General features: G+C 38.0%; 1 protein-coding gene across 3 annotated transcripts; it reads left to right on the top strand.

The window, feature by feature from the left end:
- The first annotated feature begins 902 nt into the window (after positions 1 to 902).
- Positions 903 to 22,407, top strand: PSMA6 (proteasome 20S subunit alpha 6). Of its 3 annotated transcripts, none has more exons than XM_082648616.1 (7): positions 903 to 1,068; positions 14,782 to 14,876; positions 15,338 to 15,419; positions 16,150 to 16,305; positions 18,578 to 18,756; positions 20,033 to 20,127; positions 22,197 to 22,407. In XM_082648616.1, exons 1-7 carry the CDS (start codon positions 993 to 995, stop codon positions 22,252 to 22,254), a joined length of 741 nt encoding a protein of 246 aa, XP_082504742.1. In that variant the 5' UTR covers positions 903 to 992; the 3' UTR covers positions 22,255 to 22,407. The 3 variants fall into 3 exon arrangements, with proteins under 3 accessions (XP_082504742.1, XP_082504744.1, XP_082504743.1); XM_082648618.1 differs by having other exon boundaries at positions 930 to 1,064; XM_082648617.1 differs by lacking the exon at positions 903 to 1,068 and adding an exon at positions 1,184 to 1,326.
- Positions 22,408 to 22,637: the final 230 nt, after the last annotated feature.

Genomic DNA, 22,637 nt, shown 5'->3' with positions numbered 1-22,637 from the left:
TCAGTATTCATTACAGCTGGTATGGAAGTGCCAGAAATCTTGGTATACCTGGCCTTCCTGGCGCACAAACTACTGGGCAGAGGGGGCGGGCGACACTAGCTTAATATCTGTTTTGCATTTTATATTCACTAAATAGGAGCGTGCCTTGAGGTAGGTCAAAGTAGGCACATTTTACAGTTCCAAAAGCCACCTGCTGTTCTCCGGAGCTACCTCGCCTGCTTGGGAATTATTCTCATTAGTTCATCTAACGCCGGCTGCTATGAGCCTTTCCCTTCGGTTCTTGTTCATTATCAATCAAGGCTACTGATTCCTGTATTATACCTATATTTCAACCCCAGTTCCACTTTTAAGACAAAACTGTCGGGGGCTGTTGGCCAAAGGAAGATCTTGCCTGGCCAGAAAACTCTGCTCTGGAGTGGCTAGCAGAACCCGCTCCCTTCTGTACCTAAAATTAACGGCTGCTGCGGGAGCAGCTGCAATCCATTTATTTCTCCCTCTAGTAGCAGGAAGCAAAGTGGCTGGGTAAAGAGGTTAGAAGAACGCCAGCAAGCCAGAGCCAGGCTGGATATACAGGTGCCAAAACTAACGAGAGACTTGTTAAATACGCGATCCCACAGACAGGCAACTCACTACTCCTGGCCCCGGAAAGCTTTTTTTGTTCTTGCTATAGTCAATTCATTCTCTAGATGAAAGCTCTATAAACCGCCTCAACGAGAACTTACTTCACCAACCATTTTAAAGCCGCCCACACACGGGGCTGGCGCATACGCACATCGAAAGCCTTTGGTCCGCTCTCCCCACCCTCCACCAGGGGCGGGGCCTTGGCGTTCTCAGGCGCGCGGGAACTGACGCTAGAATCGTGACTTCGGGGCGCAAGAACGGATGAAGCCCGCCAGTGCCCCGGAAGCAGTCGCTGCAACTTCCGGAGGGGCTTGTACACCTGGTGCGGGAGCTCCGGGGCCCCAGGATTGTGCTTGGAGTAGTGGTGCACCATGTCCCGTGGCTCCAGCGCTGGTTTTGACCGCCACATTACCATTTTTTCTCCCGAGGGCCGGCTCTACCAAGTAGGTGAGTGAACCGGGTTTGCCTTTGGCCCACTCGAATTGCTCTGTCATGGTACGGCCTAGAGCAGGAAGCCGCGGCCGGAGTTTAGTCCCGGGCTGAAGCATGGCCGGAGCTGGGACGGGAGGAGGGCCGAGGCCAGGTCGAGTCCCGTGATGTTCCCACTGATATCTGCAGGCAGAGATGGGAGCCCGAAGGCTGAAGGCCTCGGGCTCTCCAGGGCAAGCGGCCGCACTGCCTGGACACTGTAAAGCGTTGAGGAAGGTAGGGCTGTTTGACGTGAGTGGGCCCAACGTCTGTAATCCTCTGATGGGTAATTGGTTCCTTGACCTTCCAATTAAAACGTCGCCCCTCCGTTTTCCTTTGTTTGCAGCATGGACTTCCTGGTCCTGTGGTTAACTCCGCGTAGGCATTCAGAGCCTTCTGTGTGCCAGACGCTGTGCTGGTCCTGGGGGATGCAAAGATGTCACACCCTCACCTATACTGAAACTCACAGCTTAGAGGGAGTGACAGATACGTAAACAAACGGATAAAACGAAAAATAAAAAGCGCCAAATTACAACTACCTACAGAGTTCAGGACATCTTCGAAAAACTGGTGGACAGGATGAGTGGCTGTCAGTTCTAGAGCTGCTCTTGAAACTAGCACTTCTCTTGACTCACATCTGTTTGAATGCTACTATAGTTTAAAAGCTGGTTCTGAATTGTAGATGATGTATGGTGAACTAGCTGTTTCCTGAACAGCTTCAACGGAAATAAACCCTAAAGTAGTTACAGTTATTCAGTATAGTAATATATTTTGTTGGATCGAAAAGGTGTCAGGGTTTGGGTAATGATTATAACCCCGGACCCTTAACCCCTTGCCCTGGAGAATTCAGTATCAGGAGAACCTGATTTACAACTGGCCGGTGATGGTTTCATTTTTGAGTGAATTTAGTACCTCAGTGCCTTGGCGAGGACAGTGATAAAATCGTCTGTACTTGGAAATCATAAGGAGAGAGTTGGCCTGTAAATGAGGTTCTCTTCACCTGTAAATTTTAGAAATAAAGATAACTTGGAATGAAAGCAGTCTACTATATGGCTCTATACTGGATATAACGTAGCAAGAAACAACATCATATTGGTTAATTCAGTAACCCCTTAACTCATCCCCAATTGAAAAATATGACCTAAGATAGAACAGAGAGATGATAACTGTATCTTCAAGGAAGTTTCATTTTTAAAGTTTCATTCCTGAGTTTTAAAGATTTTTTTCTATGTTAGACTATGCTTTGAATGTTCTATTTCATGGTTTTTAATATGCAAACAGGAAAAGTCACTTAGACCTACACTTTGCTTTTGTATACTATATTGTGAAATCTAGCCGTAAAGCGTAGGCTTTAACGCTTCCCAGATTTGGTGAGTAGAGAGGCTGAATATAGTGTCATTTTAATGGTTTTAAAAGATTCAGAATAGAACATGTAGTTCAAAACAAGTTAAATATCTAGACAGAATAATTTTAAGCTCTGTCTTGTTGTATAACACACTCCCTCTGCTATGCAGGGCACTAATTAGACATTGCTAGGAAAAGGAAAGTGAAAGAATAGTTAGTAGGAGCAAGCAGTGTAGTGGTGAAGAGTTCAGGCCCTGGAGCCATACCTGGATTCAAATTCCTGCTCTCCTCCATACTAGCTCACCAGGGCAAGTGATATAACTTTAGCCTTAGTTTCTGTTTGCAAAGTTGGCCTAATAATTCCTTCCTTATATGGTTGTTTTGAGGATTAAATAAAATGATACATGTAGAGTGCTTAGCACAGTATTAAGTCCTCAGTAAATGTTATTTTTTGTTTGATTCTTTGGCTTATTTTATTTTTGGTCTATTAAATTAGTAGCTCTATTTTCTTCTTTCATTGTCCATCCATGCTCGATTCTCTAGTGAAATATATGTACATTGTCATAATGTTGTAAGTACTGTTTATTAGTTTATAAACTTTAGAATCTGCCAAAGACAAAACGTATAAGAATTATAAAGTGCAAATTGTTAACCATAACAGTGGAAAAATAATATAAGAAAAATGGAGAGATGACAAGGGAATGGAAAGGCGAGTATGCTCCTCATCTTCCGTAGTTGGAGTTCAAAAGATAAATGTAGTCTAATGTTGATAAATTTTAAAAAATAGAGGTATAAATTTAAAGTTACAATGCTAACTATAATCATAAACGAGCTGTTGGCAGTGTTTGTTCCCAAGGAGTAGAGAGAAAGATTTTTGATTGTTACCTGTGCCTTGAAAATTTTCTCTCAGTGAATGTATTCTAGGGGTAGTGTGTGTGTGTGTGTGTGTGTGTGTGTGTGTGTGTGTGTGTGTGTGTGTGTGTGTGTGTGTGTGTGTGTGTGTGTGTATATAGAAAAACTGTGGCGCTATATACAGAGCACTTATCAGTGGGGAAACGAAGGCCCATAAGCCTGACTACTTTCAGGCCTCTCTTCTGCTTGCAGGTCTTTTGCTGGATATGCCTGGCAAGGGAGGTAGGAGCAGTCACTTGAATTGCCTCCCAGATGAAAGTGAGCACTGCTTGGTTGCTTCTAAGAAGGGAGCATGCTGATAAGGAAAGGAAAGAAATGGTCTGGTAGAGACAGACTGGAGAGGACAGTTTTCTAATCTGGAAGTGGTACTGTGTACTGAAGCCAGGATTCCTGGGGAGTCCTTGCTCCACACCAACTAGGAAAACTTTATACATATGTAAAATAGAGATAATAATTCCACTTACCTTATAGGTCTCTAAGGATTTAATGAGCTAATAGATGTAAAGTACTGTGTCTGTCACATAGTAAGTGCTCAGTAAAATGTTTCTGTGAGGGATACTGTCAGGAAGAAACAAGTGGCTGATAAAAATGGAATCAGGAGTTTCACAAATAAGTGGATTGAGGAGTACTTACTGTTTGCTTCTTTTGCTGTTAAAAAAAAATTCTTGTTTTAAAGTAGTGTTTCTCAACCCAGACTTCTCATGGCCTCTTGAATCTGATTTGAAATTAAATGTGTATATGTATACATACGTGTATATATATTCATAAATACATACATATTAAAACTACACAAAAATAATGGGATCAAACACTGCTATGTTTCAACCTCATATCCTCCTCCCCCGACACACACACAAACGCCAAGATTTCTAATGACCCCATCTGCTTGAACATCACCATTTTAAGGAGTGTAATATTTGGAGACACTGTGAAATGAGACACACTTCCTGCTTAAGTTACAAGGTTAGGGAAAGACAGAATGGCAGTTTCAAAAAATCTTAACAAAAAGTTTCTAGTCATACAGCATTCAAATTGAATGTAGACGTATCCTGCAGAATACCTGCCTTTCCCCAGTAGAATATCTCTTATTTTTTTGATAACCAAACTTTGAAGAATGTATGGACCATACATTATTTTTCCAGCCCATGTTTATATGGGAAAAACTCATATTTTCCAAAATTCAGTACAGGTTTTTGTTTGTTTTTAAACGTCTGTTTTTTTCCCAGTGTTGTAAGTTAGAAGTCTGGTAGGCTTAGGGTCACATAGGCTGAAAATTAAGGTGTCATTAGGGCTGCATTCTCTCTCTTTTTTTTTTAATTTTAGATTTGTGTTTTATTGGGGTAATATTGGCTTATAACATTAAGTTTCATGTGTACAACATTTCTATTTCCGTATACCCTGCATCATGCTGAGCACCAAAAATTTAGTTTCCATCTCAGTTCAGCATTTTAGACAAAATTATGGATGGGATAAATCTTGAGTTACGTTCCTATAATTGGCAGAATTTCAGAATCACCTGTAGATGCTTCGAAATGAGCGTCCATAAATGGGATGTGCATCGCTGTTGTCGCTAGCATCACACTGAGCAGCTCATACTGTGAGCCATTGTCAGGCATTGTGTGCTTGTCCTGAACATTTTGTCACGGTACCTTTTATTTAGCCCCTGTTTTTTCCTAGTGTTATACGGAGTCCTGGAAAAGTTGGGAAAGTGTTGAGGAAGATTGTAGAGGAGGAAGCAGAGTGTGTAAGAGATTACTGTGGAAAAGAGGTCTCTATATACAAACAACTGTTTACTAACCATTTTATTTGTAATCAAGGAAGCAGTTTTCATTCTAACCTGTTTGTTGTTAGGTTGAACCTTGTGAAACTGCTGGTGTTTGACTGGTTTTTACCTATAAAAATAGCTCTTTCGTGTGGTTCAATCTAATACATGTATAATAGGTAATATACTATGTATTTAAGTTACTAATTAAGAAATTTAATATGTAACTTAAATCCATTATAATCTTTCCCATTTAAAATAATAAATTCATTATAGTTTTTCCCATTTAAAAAATGAGAAATGGGCTGTCATTTTCCTGCATAATCTTGGACATTCAATAACAGATTACTGAGATTAACATAACAGTGCTTGCTAGTTTTGTAAGTTTCTGAAATTTTATCCAAAAACACAAATCTTTAGTAATGGAGATAAAGTGTTTAATTATTATTTCTGACATGTGAATTCTGACTTTTAAAAACTAAACATGCCTTTTAAATGCTGCCTATGAACTATTTTCTCTTAATTGGGCTTCGTGCTCACCTCTGCTATAAACTGTGACATTACTTTTTACTCTCCCCGTGTTTCTTTAGAAGATACCTTTTAGTTATTGTCTCTAGATTCTTTACTTGGCAGTTTCCATTTTTGTGGAAATTATTGTAACATACATATTTTATGGTGGTATTATTTAAATTAAAATTGTTTTAATTAAAAATTTTTTTAAATTGAGGTATAGTTGGCGAACAATATCATATAAGTTTCAGGTGTACAGCATGGTAATTCACAATTTTTAATGGTTATACCCCATTTATAGTTATTATAAAATATTGGCTATATTCCCTGTGCTGTACAATATGTGTTTTTGTAGCTTATTTATTTTATGCTGGTGGTAGTGTTATAATGGGGATTCATTTACACAAAATTTTATTGAAAATTACAGTGCAGTGCACCATGGTAAGTACTAAAATATCTGTGCAAAAAAGGGTACTTTTGGAAGTGACACTCACAGGGAGAGCCAGGAAAGTTTCCTCAGAGAATATAAATTGATCTACATGGAGATTAGATAAGGATATTCAGTGAGACCAGTGTATTGGTCAGTCAGTGTGGTTGGAGCAGACAGTGATAACTGGAAGAGTAGATTGTAGCAAAATTTTGAAGAGATTTGGATGCCATTCTAGAGTTTGGACTTTGTCCCATAGGTTTTGGACATAGCCGGCAGAAATCTTTAAGAACGACAAAATTATTAAGTAAAATAGAAGAGTTGAGTGTAGAACTAGAGTAGAAAGGGACAGATGACAGGAAGACCACTTTGGAGAGGCTTGTTCAGTAATCCATATAAGCCCTAATGAGTGAACTAAGGTATTGAGAGAGAAAGGCTGGAGAAGGGGAGATTCTTGAGTTTTATTTTTTTATTTTTTTTGCGGCACACGGGCCTCTCACTGTTGTGGCCTCTCCCGTTGCGGAGCACAGGCTCCGGACGCGCAGGCTCAGTGGCCATGGCTCACGGGCCCAGCCACTCTGCGGCATGTGGGATCTTCCCGGACCGGGGCACGAACCTGTGTCCCCTGCATTGGCAGGCGGACTCTCAACCACTGCACCACCAGGGAATCCCTTGAGTTTTATTTTTAAAAATTTTATTATGGAAAATTTCAAACCAAAGTAGGTAGAATAATAAAATGACCCACATGTATCCATAATCCCACTTCAGCGGTTGTCAGCATTTTATCAATCTTGTTTTCCCATATACTTTTCCCATCTCTGCTGGACTGTTTTAAAGCAAATCCTAGATACGAGTGGACATTTCTCTGATGAGACAGAAGTGAAGAGTCAGAAATGGTACCCAGCTTGAAAACTTGAGTGGTTAGTAATTTGAGATAAGGACTATAAAAAAAGAAGGAGGTTTATAGAGAAGAGGAGTTTAATTTCAGCCATGCCTGTGGGAGAAATAGGCATTTGCAAATGTGGGTTCAGAGCTAAAGATGACATAGTTAGTGGTGATTATATAGGATAAAATCATCTAGTGATAGGGAGAAATGATAGAATTCTGGGGGATACCAGTATGTAAGGAGTCAGCTGAAGAGATGGAAGCAGTGAAGGAGACTGGAAAGTAGGAGATGAAGAGCAGGATTGATTGATTGATTGATTGATTGATTGATTTGGCTGTGTTGGGTCTTCGTTGCAGTGCACGGGCTACTCAGTGCGGTGGCTTCTCTTGTTGCGGAGCACAGGCTCTTGGCCACATGGGCCTCGGTAGTTGCAGCACGCAGGCTCAGTAGTTGTGGCTCATGGGCTCCAGACTGTAGGCTCAGCAGTTGTGGCGCACGGGCTTAGTTGCTCCGCGGCACGTGTGATCTTCCCGGACCAGGGCCCGAACCTGTGTCCCCTGCATTGGCAGGTGGATTAACCACTGCGCCACCAGGGAAGTCCCAGGAATGATATTCTTAACTAAGAACTTTAAATTAAATTTAAAATTCAGTTCCTTCATTGCACTAGCCATATTTCAAGTGCTCAGTAGCCACATGTGGCTAATGGCTATTATATTGGACAGTGCAAATGTAGAACACTGCCATCATCACAGAAAGTTCTGCTGGACAGCACTACTCTATACAGAGAGGGAGAGAGGACTAGGACTCCTTTAATGAATCCTGGCTAATTCATAGGCACATTGTCTATTGAGAAACATTTTCTACTCCTTTAATGAATACTGGCTAATTCATAGGCACATTGTCTATTGATAAACATTTTCTATGTGTAAAAAAAATTTTTTTTTGTGGGACAAAATTTTATTGTATGGTGAGGGCTGTAGCTCTTTCTTTTGTGGCCTTTTATCTTTTGCATTATTTAAGCAGACCGGATAAGTAATGCACATGAGTGAAACCGGCTGGTGAGATAGGAGGAGGAGTGATGGGAACTGTGAAAAATTGCAAAACACATGCCAACCCTAGATGATTTTTCCTCTGCAGGACAGTTGCTATGTGGGAATGAGGGTCAAAAGATACCAGAATTTTTTTTTTCTAAGAAAAACTAAACCCTGATTTTATTTTATCAGACTTTTAGTTAATTAAAATCTTTCTAGAAAACTGTGTATTCTAAACCAGTTTGAGTAAGCTGGATTGGGTCCATGGCCAACCTTTGACTTAGTGTCTACTGGTTGCAAGTGTAATTTTAAAATTCCTTGGTTCCTGCTTTCTTTGACTATCCATTTTGGTGGTGGAGGGGGAAATACACATTTGAAAATGCTAAAATTACTGGTGAGATAGGAAATACTATGGGAATTCAGAGAAAGGGTTGAAGAGTCCCTTCTAGGACAATCAGAGAAAGTGTCCATGGGAAATGGAAGAGGCTTGAGGGGAAGGGCAGGCATTGGCTAGGTGGAAGGAAGTAAGAGTGATAGGGCAGTCCAGAGAGGACCTGAAGCAGCAGACATGGGTGTGGGAAGGGTCAAGGTCTCTAAGCAAAAAGTACAGTGTAAGAGGAGAGATGGTAAAAATTGCAAACTAATAGCCCTGTATAACCATAGATGGAATACTTTTTAGGCCAGAATTGTGTTCCGAACAATCAGGTAATAACACAGCAAGGAGTTGAAAATGTGGAACTGAAATCAGGTGAGATCAAGGATGGTAACCCAGATATATATCTGTATAGAAGTGATTGTCCCTAATGTTTCTTTATCTCTATAATATGTAGTGATAACTCTTCTTTTATTCCTGGTAACTGGTCATTTGTATTCTCTTATTTTCTTAGTTAGTCTGGCTAGAGGTTTGTGTGAGTTTCCTGTGGCTGCTGTAACAAATCACCACAAACTTGGAGGCTTAACACAACAGAATTTATTCTCTCACAGTTCTGGAGGCCCGAAGTCTGAAATCTGTATCACCAGACCAACATCTAGCTGTCCAGCAGGGCCATGCTTTCTCTGGAGGCTCTAGGGAAAAATGCGTTCCTTGTCTCGTCCACTTCAAGAGGCTGCCAGCATTTCTTGGCTTGCGGCTGCATCACTCTGATCTTCAAGACCAGCATTTTCAAATCTGTCTGCTCCCTCTTCATAGCACCTTCTCCTCTGTGTGTATAAAGTTTCCCTCTGTCTCTTAATAGGAATGCATTTAGGGCCCACCAGGATAATCTCCCCATCTCAAGATTAACTTAATCACATGTGCAAAGATTTCTCTCTCTCTTTTTTTTTTTTTCCCCTTGGCTATATATGGTAGTATTTGCAGGTTCCAGGGATTAGGACATGGATATCATTTGGGGACCGTTTTTCAACATACCAAAAGGCTTATAATTTTGTTGGGTTTTTTTTGGTTTTTGGTTTGGCCGCACCTTGCGGTACGTGAGATCTTAGTTCCCTGACCAGGGATTGAACCCATGCCCCCTGCATTGGGAGTGCAGAGTCTTAACCACTGGACTGCCAGGGAAGTCCCGTTGGTTTATTGTTTTTTGTTCAAAGAATCAATTTTTGACTTTGCTCATGTTCTCTTTTTTGTCTATTTCATTGATTTCTGATCTTTATTATTTCTTTTCTTCTAATCTGGGTTTACTTTGCCCTTTTCTAGCTTCTTAAAGTGGAAACTTAGGTTTGCAGTGTAGGACTGAGGGCCCCAACTACCTTCTGGCTGTTCACCAGAGGCCACCGGTGGTTCTTGCCCCATAGCTACTTATCATGCCAGCAGGAAGAATCTCAAGAGTGAGTCTGCTAGCAAGGTGGAGTCTATATACTGTAATCAGTAGAGTGCCATCCCATCACCTTTGCCATATTTAGTTTGTTAGAAGGAAGTTAAGAGATCTTGCCCACACTCAGGGGAGGGGATTACACAGAGATGTGAATACCAGGAGGCAGGTATTGTGGAGGGGAGGCCACCTTAGGATCTGTCCACCATAGCAGTAAAATTCCTTCTGAACACTTTTGCTGCATCCTACAAGTTTTGATACATTTTTATTACCATTCAGTTCAAAATATTTAAAAATGTCCCTGGTGATTACTTCTTTGATGCATGGATTATTTAGAAGTGTGGTTTTAAATTTTCAAATTTAAAATTTTCCCTAAGTATAGGGATTTCAGCACTTTAAAAATTGAGACTTATTTTATGGCCTAACATATGGTCTGTCTTGGTAAATGTACCATGTACTGTTAATACCATGTGCCTGTATATTTTTCAGTTATTGCCAGTAGTATTCTACAGATACCACCTAGGTCAGGGTGGTTGATGGTGTAGTTCATATCATGTATGTCTACTTTTTTGGTGTTTGTTTCTAGCGGTTGCTGAGTGCCAGTGTTAAAATCTTTAACTGGGTGTGATTGTCCATTTCTTTTTTTAATTTGGTCAATATTCCTTTCATGTATTCTGAAGTAGTCTTAAAAAGTGTGTATACATTTATGAGTGTTATGTCTTCTTATGAATTGATTCTTCTATCATTTTGAAATGTTCCTCTTTATTTCTGATAATACTCTTTGTCTTGAAGTCTACTTTATCTGATATTAATATAGTCCCTCCAACTTTCTGATGCTTACTTTTACGTGGTATACGTTTTTTCATCCATTTATTAAAGTGTGTCTCCAGTAGGCAGCATATATTTGAGTCTTGCTTTTCTATCCATTCTGACAGTTTCTGCTTTTTTTAATCTTAAAATTTTTTTATTTGAATTTTACATATTCATTTATTTTTTATACAGCAGGTTCTTATTATTTATTTTATACATAATAGTGCATGTATGTCAATCCCAATCTCCCAGTTCATCCCACCACCACCACTCTCCCGCTCCGCTTTTCCCGCTTGGTGTCCATACATTTGTCCTCTACATCTGTCAGTTTCTTTTAATTGGAGTATTTCATCCATTAGCATTTATTTATTTATGTATTTATGACTGCATTGGGTCTTTGTTGCTGCGCGTGGACTTTCTCTAGTTAGGGCGAGTGGGGGCTATTCGTTGTTGCGGTGTGCAGGCTTCTCATTGTGGTGGCTTTTCTTGTTGCGGAGCATGGCCTCTAGGCACACGGGCTTCAGTAGTTGTGGCATGTGGGCTCAGTAGTTGTGGCGCACGGGCTTAGTTGCTCCACGGCATGTGGGATCTTCCTGGACCAGGGCTTGAACCTGTGTCCCCTGCATTGGCAGGCAGATTCTTAACCACTGCGCCACCAGGGAAGTCCCCTCATCCATTAGCATTTAATGCAGTTGTTGACATGGTTAGATTTAAATTTACTATTTTATTTATTTCTGTTTGTCTTTGTTTTGTTTGTTTGTTTATTTGTTCCCCAGTACCTCCTCCCTTGCCTCCTTTTCAATTATTTGAACAGTTTTTAGAATTTCATTTTAATCTATTAGCCTTTTGGCTACTTCTTAGCATCCTTTAGTGTTCTAAGGAATATAATATACATGCTTAACTTCTCCCAGTTAATACTTCTCATTTCACATAAAATGTGCAAGCCTTGAAACATTGAAAGTCCATTTACTCCCTTTCTTTTTTATAAGTAATACATGTACATATTTCATAAACTCCACAAATATAACTTTTGTTAAGTATTTATATATATATATATAAAAATAAAATAGATCTATTTATTTATTTATTTTTGGCTGTGTTGGGTCTTCATTGCTGCGCGAGGGCTTTTCTCTAGTTGGGGCAAGTGGGGGCTACTCTTCATTGCAGTGTGTGGGCTTCTCATTGCGGTGGTTTCTCTTGTTGCAGAGCATGGGCTCTAGGCATATGGGCTTCAGTAGTTGTGGCATGCAGGCTCCGTAGTTGTGGCTTGTGGGCTCTAGAGCACAGCCTCAGTAGTTGTGGTGCACGGGCTTAGTTGCTCCGCAGCATGTGGGATCTTCCCCGACCAGGGCTTGAACCCGTGTCTCTTGCATTGTCAGGTGGATTCTTAACCACTGCACCACCAGGGAAGCCCTTGTTAGGTATTTTTAAAGAATTAAAGAGAATAAAATACTCTTTTATATTTATCCAGATATTTACCATTTTTTGATATTCCTCATTTCTAAAGATTGGAGTTTTCTTTTGGTATCATTTTCCTTCAGCTCAAAGAACTTCTTTTAGTGTTTTTGTTGCAAGTCTGAAAGTATCTTTATTTTACTTTCATTCTTGAAGGATGTTTTTGTTGGATATAGAATTCTGAATTGATGATTTTTCTTTCCACACGTTAAGGATGTTCCACTGTCTTCAGGTGCAGTCATGGAATTCAAATCATTGTTCTCTTGTGTATAATCTGTTCTTTTTCTCTGTTTTTCAAAATTTTCTCTGCTTTTGGTTTTCAGGAATTTGACTTATAATGAGTGCACAGGTGTGGTTTTCTTTGTATTTATCCTGCTTGGAGTTTGCTGGTTCTTCAGTATGAAATTTTATGTCTTTTTCCAAATTTGGAGCATTTTAGCCATTATTTCTAAAGATTTTTTTTTGGTGGAGGGGGGGTTCTCGTGCTTTCCTGTCCGTATGGGACTCCAGTTACACATTATACCTTTTGATGTTGACCCACAGACTTGTTAAATCTGTTTTCTCTTGTTTAAAATTGGATAGGGAATTCCTTGGTGGTCCAGTGGTTAGGACTCTGTGCTTCCACTGCAGGGGGCTCAGGTTCAATCCCTGGTCTGGGAACTAAGATCCTGCATGCCGTGCAGCATGGCCAAAAAAAAAAAAAAAAAAAAAAAAGAGGGATAGTTTGGTTCATTTTCATGTATCTCCATTCTGCAGTTAAGTTCACTTGGTGAATTTTTAAATTTCAAATATTGTATTTTTCAGTTCTGTAATTTCTATTTGGTTCTTTTGTAATTTACTGAGATTTCTTATTTCATCTTGAATATTTTTCATTATGTCATTGAACATACTTTTAATAACTTTGCCTGCTAATACAACATCTGGGTCATCTCAGGGTTGGTCTCTTCTAAGTAGATCATGTTTAACTATGTTTTGTTTGGTTTGGTTTGGTTTCTTTTTTGGTATGTTGAGTAATTCTGGATTATATCCTGGGCATTTGTGAATGTTAGGTTGTGAAGACTGGATTCTGTTATATTCCTCCAAAGAGCGTTAATTTGTTCTAGCAGGTGGTTAATTTGGGTGGCAGCTTAAATCTCAATTCTTTTATCCTAGCTAGGCTGCTTGGAGTCTGTCTTTTGCGTGTGTGGTTATGGAATCAGCTAGAGATTTGGGCAACGTAGAAGTTGGGGCTCTCCTTCTCTGGCTCTCTCCTTTCTCTTCCTCATTTTCCAGCAGCTGTGGTTGGTTACTCCCCCAAGCTGTTCCCTAGCTCTTCAGGCCAAAAGGACAGAGTTTTCTGTGGGTGTTTACCCCTGACTGGGACCTGCATGCAAACTTAAGTCATGAAAATGGGGAGCTCACCCCAGTCCATTGCCATCTTCAAGCGTTGCCTCCCTCTTTGGAATCTGCCTCTTTTGGCCTCTTTCTGGTGTCTTTGGGTAGTTTTGTCTAGAGTTTATAGTTTACCTGTGGAAGGTTGATCTGGTAGAGGCTTTATTGACCATATGAGAAACAGAACTGAGAAGCATTATGAAACATTATATTTTAGAAGTTGTTTGTGGTGTAATGGGATGGTAAAAACAAGCTGTTGTAATTAGCTAGTTAAACGTAAGTTAGATCTGAGGATTTTCTTTGAGGTGATTTTTCTAGAGTCTTTTTACTCTTTTGTTCTCTTCAATATGTGGCCACTTAGAAATATTTGGCAAAGAATTTTTATCACAGCTCCTATTAAAGGAAATTCTTTGGTGTCATAGGTAGTATCTTCCTCAGATGATCTTCATCACCAGTGGCTTTTTGAACCAAATAAGACCAGGCCTCAGACCTGGCGCACAGAGTAAAAGCATCTATTATGCATCAAATGTAGATAACAATTGGAGTAGTGAGTAATTTTTTTCTTTTACATTATCCTTTATATTTTCTACAGTGAGCATATATTAATTTTTGTTGCTCTTTTCCAAATTACAAAATATATGTTTATATTAAGTTTAAATATTACAGAAATATACAGCATAGAAAGGGATAGTCTCATCTGTAATTCTCCTCTCCACAGGCAGTCATTATCAGCTAAACCACATGGTGCCATAGTAGTTTGTTTTTATAAACCACTTCAGTTCAGCTGTTTTAACATGGGAATGATTTGACAGCAGCTAGAGAAGTGCACAAGCTGAAGTTTGTTATAGATAAACTAAAGAATCCTATAGTGTAGGTAACATGAAAATTGCAAATAACATGATCCAGAAGATTTCAATTTGGTAGGGGGGAAAAAAAGGCAAAGTAATCTAACAGCAGTTAAAACTGCATACAGTCAATTAGTTATTGACCAAAAGTTAACAGAAATAGTAAATCTTGAGAAAATTTAGATCACCTAAATTTGACCCAGGGAAACCAGACTTGATAGAAATAATGGCTACAAAACAAACTTTTTAAATGATAAAACGTAATTGATAAAGATTTGATATAATAAAACTTAATTAAATGTTTATTGGAAATTTGGTATTTGTACCTGATGAAAATGATCAAAATGGAAAGAAGTGGAGTTGGTTTAATTACGATTTATTATTATCATTATTATTTTGACTTTGCATGTATTGGATGGCATTCCATGTTAGTTCATAAAGCTCTTTATTTTTAATAACTATTTGTTATTCCATTGTATGAATCTATGATCATTTATTTCACTTCTTAAAAAAAACTGTTCTATTTTCCAGAATATGCTTTTAAGGCTATTAACCAGGGTGGCCTTACATCAGTAGCTGTCAGAGGGAAAGACTGTGCAGTAATTGTCACACAGAAGAAAGTACCTGTAAGTAGTACTGCCAAGATAGCCAATTGTTGCAGAATATAATGCAAGAATGTTTCATGAGTTTGTACAAGGGTATATTATTATATATGTTAACATTGTTTTTACTTTGACCTTGCTTTCCTGTCTGTCATCCAAGAAGAATTGACAATTTAACTGAGTAGACAGAATTGACAAGTTGAACTTTGTGGTATGATTATAAGCACATTGGGATTTCTAGGTCTTTTGTCTTCAGGGACCTCAAAACACTCTTTGGTGAGCTATAATTCTTGCCCACAGGAAACATATCATCTGAAAAAGGAAAACAGAGTTGTGCCCCTGCCCCCATTTTTTATTGCTTTTAACTGTAAAATGAGCAGAAGACATTTATTATATAGTTCATTGTTATCATTCCATAATATTTTTTTGTCACTACACAGAGACCTGTGATTTTTAAAATTATCTTGATTTATTTTGTTCATTAGGACAAATTATTGGATTCCAGCACAGTGACTCACTTATTCAAGATAACCGAAAACATCGGCTGCGTGATGACAGGAATGACAGGTGATTGACTTAATACCTACTTAGATTTTTTATTTTCTTCAGATTATTTTTGAGTTTTGTATTAATTTTAAAAGGCTTCCTTTAGTGTCTGATTTTCAGGTGATATGAGTAGATTTGCAGTCTTCCAAGGCTAGTATCAATATCTTCGGAGTATTGTGAGCTTTTTTGAAACCATAAGTATAATAGAATTAGACCTCTATGCTACAGTCAGGGAAACTGAGCTGAGGCCCCTCTCATAGATGATTTATTTCAGATATGGTTAGTAATTTAAGGGGACATAAGTCAGTATATCTCAAACCTGGTGATAGTGACACTGGTTAGAAGGAGGTGAGGATTATAAAAATAACATTGGGTTTTTATTTTCTGAAATCAAGGGAAAATTCAAGCCCACCAAAAAAAGATTGAGAGAAATATTATTTTCTTTCCTTAAAACCTGGTCTTTGGGGAGTTATTAGACACTTTTAGAAACTATTTTGACAGCTGATGAAGGGCTCAGCATAAAAGTGCAGTGCTGGATATAGAACTTCATTTTTTAAACTTTTTTCCTTTTTTGTCACATACTTATTGCTGAGTCATTCATTATACGTTGGTGGGAGGAAAAGCCATAGTGGACCACTTCTGTTTTCCTTAAGTCATAATGGAGATATATGTATATATTGGGAAAAATTACCTGAATTGAGGTTCATTCTTTCCTTCTAAAGAAGTAAACCTTTGTTTTTTATGCTCTAAGCTGACAGCAGATCCCAGGTACAGAGGGCACGCTATGAAGCAGCTAATTGGAAATACAAGTATGGTTACGAGATTCCTGTGGACATGCTGTGTAAAAGAATTGCTGATATTTCTCAGGTCTACACACAGAATGCTGAAATGAGGCCTCTTGGTTGTTGTAAGTATGCAAAGAAGTCTCCCAAATAATTGATGAATTATGATTTTTTTTTTTTAGCAAACATGCATAAAGAAAGTTATTTCAGTAACACTTGGGTTTGGAACATGTGGTTTGGAAGTTATAAAAGGTGAGGAAATCTTTATAATAAATCAGTGATGGAAGGATAGGTTTCACAACAGTATTTTAGGCACTACCTTTAAACTTTAGATGCTATTAGGCTTTTGTAATGGAGGTTCTACTGCAATTCTAGATTACTAGTTCGATGGAAATGCTTAAATTAGGCATCTTAACAATGTAGTTGTTTCTTTGGACCACCCTAAAGAATCAGGCTCACACATATATGCCTGTGATTCATGTATTTAGAATAAATTTCTTCTTTAAAAAACAAGTAAAATTTTATTGGGAGAGGAATAAGCTTTACTGATCTGAGATTTAATGTAATAAATTAGCCTGAAAAATTCAACGTTTGTTCCTGACATTGTGTCATTCATTTATGAGAATTAAAGCAGTCAGTGTAATGATTTTTCTTTAGCATCTGACCCTATTTTTGACCTGTCACTTAAATATTCTCCCTTGATTTCTTCAATGATACTCTTCTCCTCAGTTTCCTTAGCTTATCGTCTGCTACTGGTCCCTTAAATGTTGTTGCTCATCGGGTTTCTCTCCTTGGTCCTTCTCTCCTCTTTGTTCTACTGGGTGATCTCATCCACTTTGATGGCTTCGTTTACTACCTGTATGCCAGTCACTCCCTCATTAGCTTTAGCCCAGTCTCTTCCTTCATGTCCCACAGATACTTCAAACTTGAAATCGTTGCTCTTTTCCTACTCTCATCCTCAACTTCTGTTCTACCCCCATCTCACCTTCCCTGGTCATCTGTTTATTCATCAAGCTTTACCTTAGAACATGTCCCTTCCATCTCCTCTGTCACTTTTTCATTGTCTTTTGCCTCTGCCACCTAATTTACTGCCTTTCTTCCTCCTTACTCTTTCTTGGTCTGTTCCATATTCCTACATGAGTTATCATTCTAAAATCAAATTTTGTTGTTTTGTTGTTAATACGATGTGCAAGGCCCCTTACAGTTTACTCCCAAGTTGCCTCTTGGACCTGAAGCTCTGCATTTCTCTTTCACCTGAAGCTCCTGTAATACATGGATCTTTTGTCATTCCTTGGGTGTGCCCTGACCTTTCATGTTCCTTTTGCCTTGATTGCCCTTCATTTCCTTATCTTTTAAACCTGCTCATTTTGCAAGACCCTGAAGTAAAGAAGTGTTTCTTTTTTTCCCCCTCAGAGAATTAAGTGGACCTCTCTTTGGTGGTGCCCTTGTACTTTGTATCACAGCTCAAGTATAAAATGTAAAGAAAATTACAGGGTAACATAACATTAGAATAAAATGGATAGCTGATCACTGTCATAGTGTTTATCAATAAAATAAGCTTCAAAATTCCTCATTACTAGACTCTATAAAACATCTATAAATGTGAATAGAGTCATTGAATAATACCAAATCTTGTAAGAAGACACTATATAAAAAAGGTTCAAATGGGGTTAAGCCATTCTTTAAATACTTTGTTACCTGCTCTGCTGAGTAGAAAGAAGTTTGGTGGTGGTTGTTTATTTTAATTGTATGTCATTATAATAACATAATTATACAAGAAAAAGTATTTCTTGGTCAAATAAACTGAAGAACTACTGAGCTAAAGTAGGTCAGCCTACAGCAGAAGATTTTAGAACATCTAATATGCTTTTGTATATTATTTTTTCTAAAAGAAGTATGTGAAAAGTATATTTTCCAAATTTATTTGACCAGTTAACGTCTTGAGGGATTAGGGTTCAAAGGAACATGCTTTGGGTAATAGCAAGGATTAGAAAATTGTAAATTACATTTGTGATCATTAAAACCTTTAAAAAATCCGTGATAAAATCTTTTGGATAATAGAAATTTGTTACCTTATTTATCTGTGGTGATAACCTATGTTTTATTAGTTTTCTTAAAACAAAACACATCCTTTAAAAAATATTTTTAAAGAATGGTGGAATTGGCTAACCTGATTTTCTTTGCTTTCATGAGTTGCCTTTTCTGTAACATCATTTAATTTCCACGTTTATTGAGCATTTACTGTCACCCATTAAAACTGTTCTCAGGAAAAAAAAAAAACTTAAAATAGACGGCCAGAGTAATGATTAACAACAGCTATGTGGCAATACCAAGAGAGAAGAAATCTTGTTGTATAAAGACATAAGATATTTAATGAGGGTCTTTCTTTCTGTTTAGGTATGATTTTAATCGGTATAGATGAAGAACAAGGCCCTCAGGTGTACAAGTGTGATCCTGCAGGTTACTACTGTGGGTTTAAAGCCACTGCAGCAGGAGTTAAACAAACCGAGTCAACCAGCTTCCTTGAAAAAAAAGTGAAGAAGAAATTTGATTGGACATTTGAACAGACAGTGGAAGTAAGTTAGCCGAAAGGAACTGACCTTTTTTTTATGCGATATAGAATAATGAGGATCATTGCAGAATTGACAATCTGTATAGGCTATTCCTGGGTTATGTCATGATATCCAAATTTGTCAGGTTAATAGTAAAATCGATGTCACATGGGAACAGTGAGGACTGCTTTTATTCATCTAATTCCCCATCTCATTTCATAATGTATTTGAAACTGCTTTCAACAAAACACATATAAAATGGGAAACTATAACTAAGAATAGGAGTCAAGACCAAGTCCAAAGACCTGCATGGTTGTGATTCAAATTAGGCTTACGCTAACTGGAAGCAGAAGTGAAAAAGTCGAGTCAGTAATGCTGCTCTTATGGTCCTAAAGGAAAAGCAGCCACACACCAAATTTTCAAGGAAGCAGACATCTTCACAGTAAAAGAATATGCTCACAGGATGACTTGGCAGAGAAATTATATCTGGGACACAGAAGTAGAGCTCTTTTATGCAGGGTTCTTGAGGGGATTGTTCATTATGATTGGGAAGTTTTAAATTGATAGGACAAGACAAAATCCTTACACAAATATTTAGTAACCTTAGACTAAAGAAGTTTCTTATTTACTGCCAAGAAGTTAAAAACAGAATTTTAGTGGATTGTGGAAAGGAGGGTCAGGGATACAGCAATTCTAAAGACTAACAACATGATTCTAATAAACAAGAAAGGAAGAATTACCATCTAATACCTTTGTGTTTGGTTGGCAGTATTATCATACACTAACAGGAAATAAGCTAGTTCTCATCTGGGAGGCACTGTTCAAATGTTTCTTAAAGGTTTTTTCTTTTTTTTTAATTGCAATTCATAGTTACATAAGTAATTAATCACATCAGGTACAAAGCCACTTAAAACATTCTTAAATTGTTATTACTGTAATTTCCTTGAAAGAAGACTATCATTCATCTTTATCCTCTCCCCATCTCACTCCAAGTGCTAATAAGCATTGCTTAGCATGTAGTGATCACCAGGCAAACAGACTGTTTTGTGTAAATCACCCTATTTTTGTTGTTGGAGCCCTTTAGTTTATAGTTCGACTTGGTATAAACAAGTTTCTTGTCATTGGCAGGCAACATGTTAGAATTAAGCAATCTGTGTGGCTGTAGAACTACATCACCTCAAACATGGAGCAAAAATGAATAGCTTGTGGTTAACTCATGACTTGAGTAAGTTTGGAATGAGAAAAATCTTGGAATCTCCGAAAAATACTATATTATTTTAATGTTGATACTTTTTTTCAGACTGCAATTACATGCCTGTCTACTGTTCTATCAATTGATTTCAAACCTTCAGAAATAGAAGTTGGAGTAGTTACAGTTGAAAATCCTAAATTCAGGTGAGTTATTTTATTGTCGGCCAGGTACTTAAAGAAGTTTGCCAAGTGATAAATTCTAGTCTAGAAAGGTGGAGGTGTGTTGGTTCATTTGTCCTGTAACTTGAGGAAAGAATTTTTTTGAACTAGAGTTAGTTTTTTTTTTTTTTTTTTTTCCAGCACCTGAGAGATCTGTTTTAAAACTTACTGGGTGTCTCCTTAAGACAGACATAAACTGCTTTTCTTCTCATTTCATTTATTTTATATCTAATACCAGAGGTGATGTAAAATAACCTCCTTTATCTGAGAAGTAAACTGAGCATAAGTGTTTGTGTGTGTTTTTTAGCTTAAGGCCAATAGAAATTCAGCTCCCAAACTAGTAGTTTTCAGATGGAGCTTTTATTATTTAGTGGTTATTTAAGTGGAGCTTTGAAGAGCACTATGAAATACTGATGTACCTCAGACCCTATTTGGATATCTTTGAAACCCCTGAATTTTGCATACAGCTAATTGAATTGCAGATGCTGGATCCTTGTCTGTTCTTACTCACTAAGTGACTAACTCCCACAAATCAACTTCACAGCTTCCATGAGTCAAATCTATACTGGGTGCTTAACATATATCGGTTCACTTAATCCTCCCAGCAACCCTGTGTGGTGATTGACTTTTACCATGAACCTGGATACTCTCATGAATAGTAAAAAATGCTTCAGTTAAATCCACAGATTCAGGGAACCTGCTGGAACGCATGTTGACTATGGTGTGTATTTACTCTTAGGTCACAGTTATAAAGACACAATTGTCATTGTTAGGGGTGGGGAAAAAAAAGGTAGTAAACTAAGCTTAACCAGACCTTGAAGAGTTATGTTAGTACATTTTTCTTTTCTAATTTGTTCTTTTTGTTGCCTGTAGGCAAGTGATGTAAACATGAAAGATTTAAGAAAAATTTATAGAATTTTTTTAAAAAACAGAAATGAATTCCCTTCTGTCCCCCATAGAAAAGGTTGCCTTTTTTTTTTTATTTTCTTAAAGCAGTAAAATTCCAGGAGGAGCAGTCTCTCTAAAGGATCTACAAATAGTTGTTTTCTATTCTGAGACCCTCCTATAACCTTTAAAATCTTTAAATAAGTAAGTTAAATAAGTAAGAAACCAAAGATCGTATGTCTTCAGAAAAACTCTTGTATCATTTATAAATTCTGTGATGGTAAGTATACTTAAATAATAACTAGAATGTATAACATGAGTATACACAACTGTATAAACTACTTACATTGCCCCAGTTTGCACTCAAAAATGTCACTTTGACAAATTTCACTTTTAAAAGTTCACCAGTAGGGCTTCCCTGGTGGCGCGGTGGTTGAGAGTCCGCCTGCCAATGCAGGGGACACGGGTTTGTGCCCCGGTCCCGGAGGATCCCACGTGCCGCGGAGCGGCTGGGTCCGTGAGCCATGGCCGCTGAGCTTGTGCCTCCGGAGCCTGTGCATCCGGAGCCTGTCCTCTGCAACGGGAGAGGCCACAACAGTGAGAGAGGCCCGCGTACCGCAAAAAAAAAAAAAAAAAAAAAGTTCACCAGTAATGGGTCATATTAAAGATTGCCAAGCAGTTTTTATTTCTTTGGGGCAAACATCATTTAGAAAATAACATGTTCAACATGGAGTGCCTTCTTGTCTCTTGGCTGATATAAACTTGAGTTATAGTAGGTATAAAAGCATTTTGACATAGGAGCTAAAATAGAATACTTTATGTATAGTTTAGTTTTATATTTAATTTAAATATTTGCTATCATAATTGCAACCAAAAGGGTTTTTCTTTCAAAAGACCTAATTCTAGATCTGATGTTAAAGAGGTAAACATGAGTGTGTATAGATGAAGTTGATATGATGTCTGGGAATTCCTTCAAAATAATCTGAAGGGATGAGTGGTGGGTATATTGATTTTTAAAAGATTAGCTATAAATTGATAACTGTTGAAATTGGGTGATAGGTACACAGGAGTTCATTACTATCCTACTTTTGTGTGTTTTTTGAATTTTGCATAATAAAAAGTTTTCAAAAAGTAAATAGTTGTGGGGTTTTTTTCCCTTTGCCTTCCAGGATTCTTACAGAAGCAGAGATTGATGCTCACCTTGTTGCTCTAGCAGAGAGAGACTAAACATTGTAGTTAGTTTACCAAATCCATGACGCCACTTGCCTGTGTGTTTCGTAACAACAGACCAACATTATGGGGGCCCCTGAATTGAAAAAGGAACCTCTCCCACTCCTCCTGCCACTGAAGTGGTTAGGACTCTGTATAAATAAAAACAGTGCTTTTGGAAAATAATCGCATCCTGTCTTTTTTACCTCCAATTTTAACTATTAAGTCTTTGGTACATGCAGACAGTTAAATAAATTTTCACCATCTTCACATTGTAGCTTTATTCATTTTGTTGAGAGATCCAAGTTTCTTTGGCTTAAGGAACTTACTAGCCAGAAATTTAAACTATAGCTATATGGCATCATAAATTGCAAACTAAAACTCTGGTTTCAAAACTTGCT

The sequence above is a fragment of the Grampus griseus genome (genome assembly GCF_964374135.1).
Source record: "Grampus griseus genome assembly, chromosome: 2".
Classification (NCBI taxonomy): Eukaryota; Metazoa; Chordata; class Mammalia; order Artiodactyla; family Delphinidae; genus Grampus; species Grampus griseus.
The sequence above is the reverse complement of the archived record's forward strand: the minus strand, read 5'-3'. Positions and strand labels throughout refer to the sequence as shown.

Coding starts and splice junctions, on each gene's coding strand:
- PSMA6 (XM_082648616.1), top strand. CDS start 993: ATGTCCCGTGGCTCCAGCGCTGGTTTTGACCGCCACATTACCATTTTT. Junction 16,306..18,577: donor AATGAGGCCTCTTGGTTGTT/GTAAGTATGCAA, acceptor CTTTCTGTTTAG/GTATGATTTTAATCGGTATA. Junction 20,128..22,196: donor GTTGAAAATCCTAAATTCAG/GTGAGTTATTTT, acceptor TTTGCCTTCCAG/GATTCTTACAGAAGCAGAGA.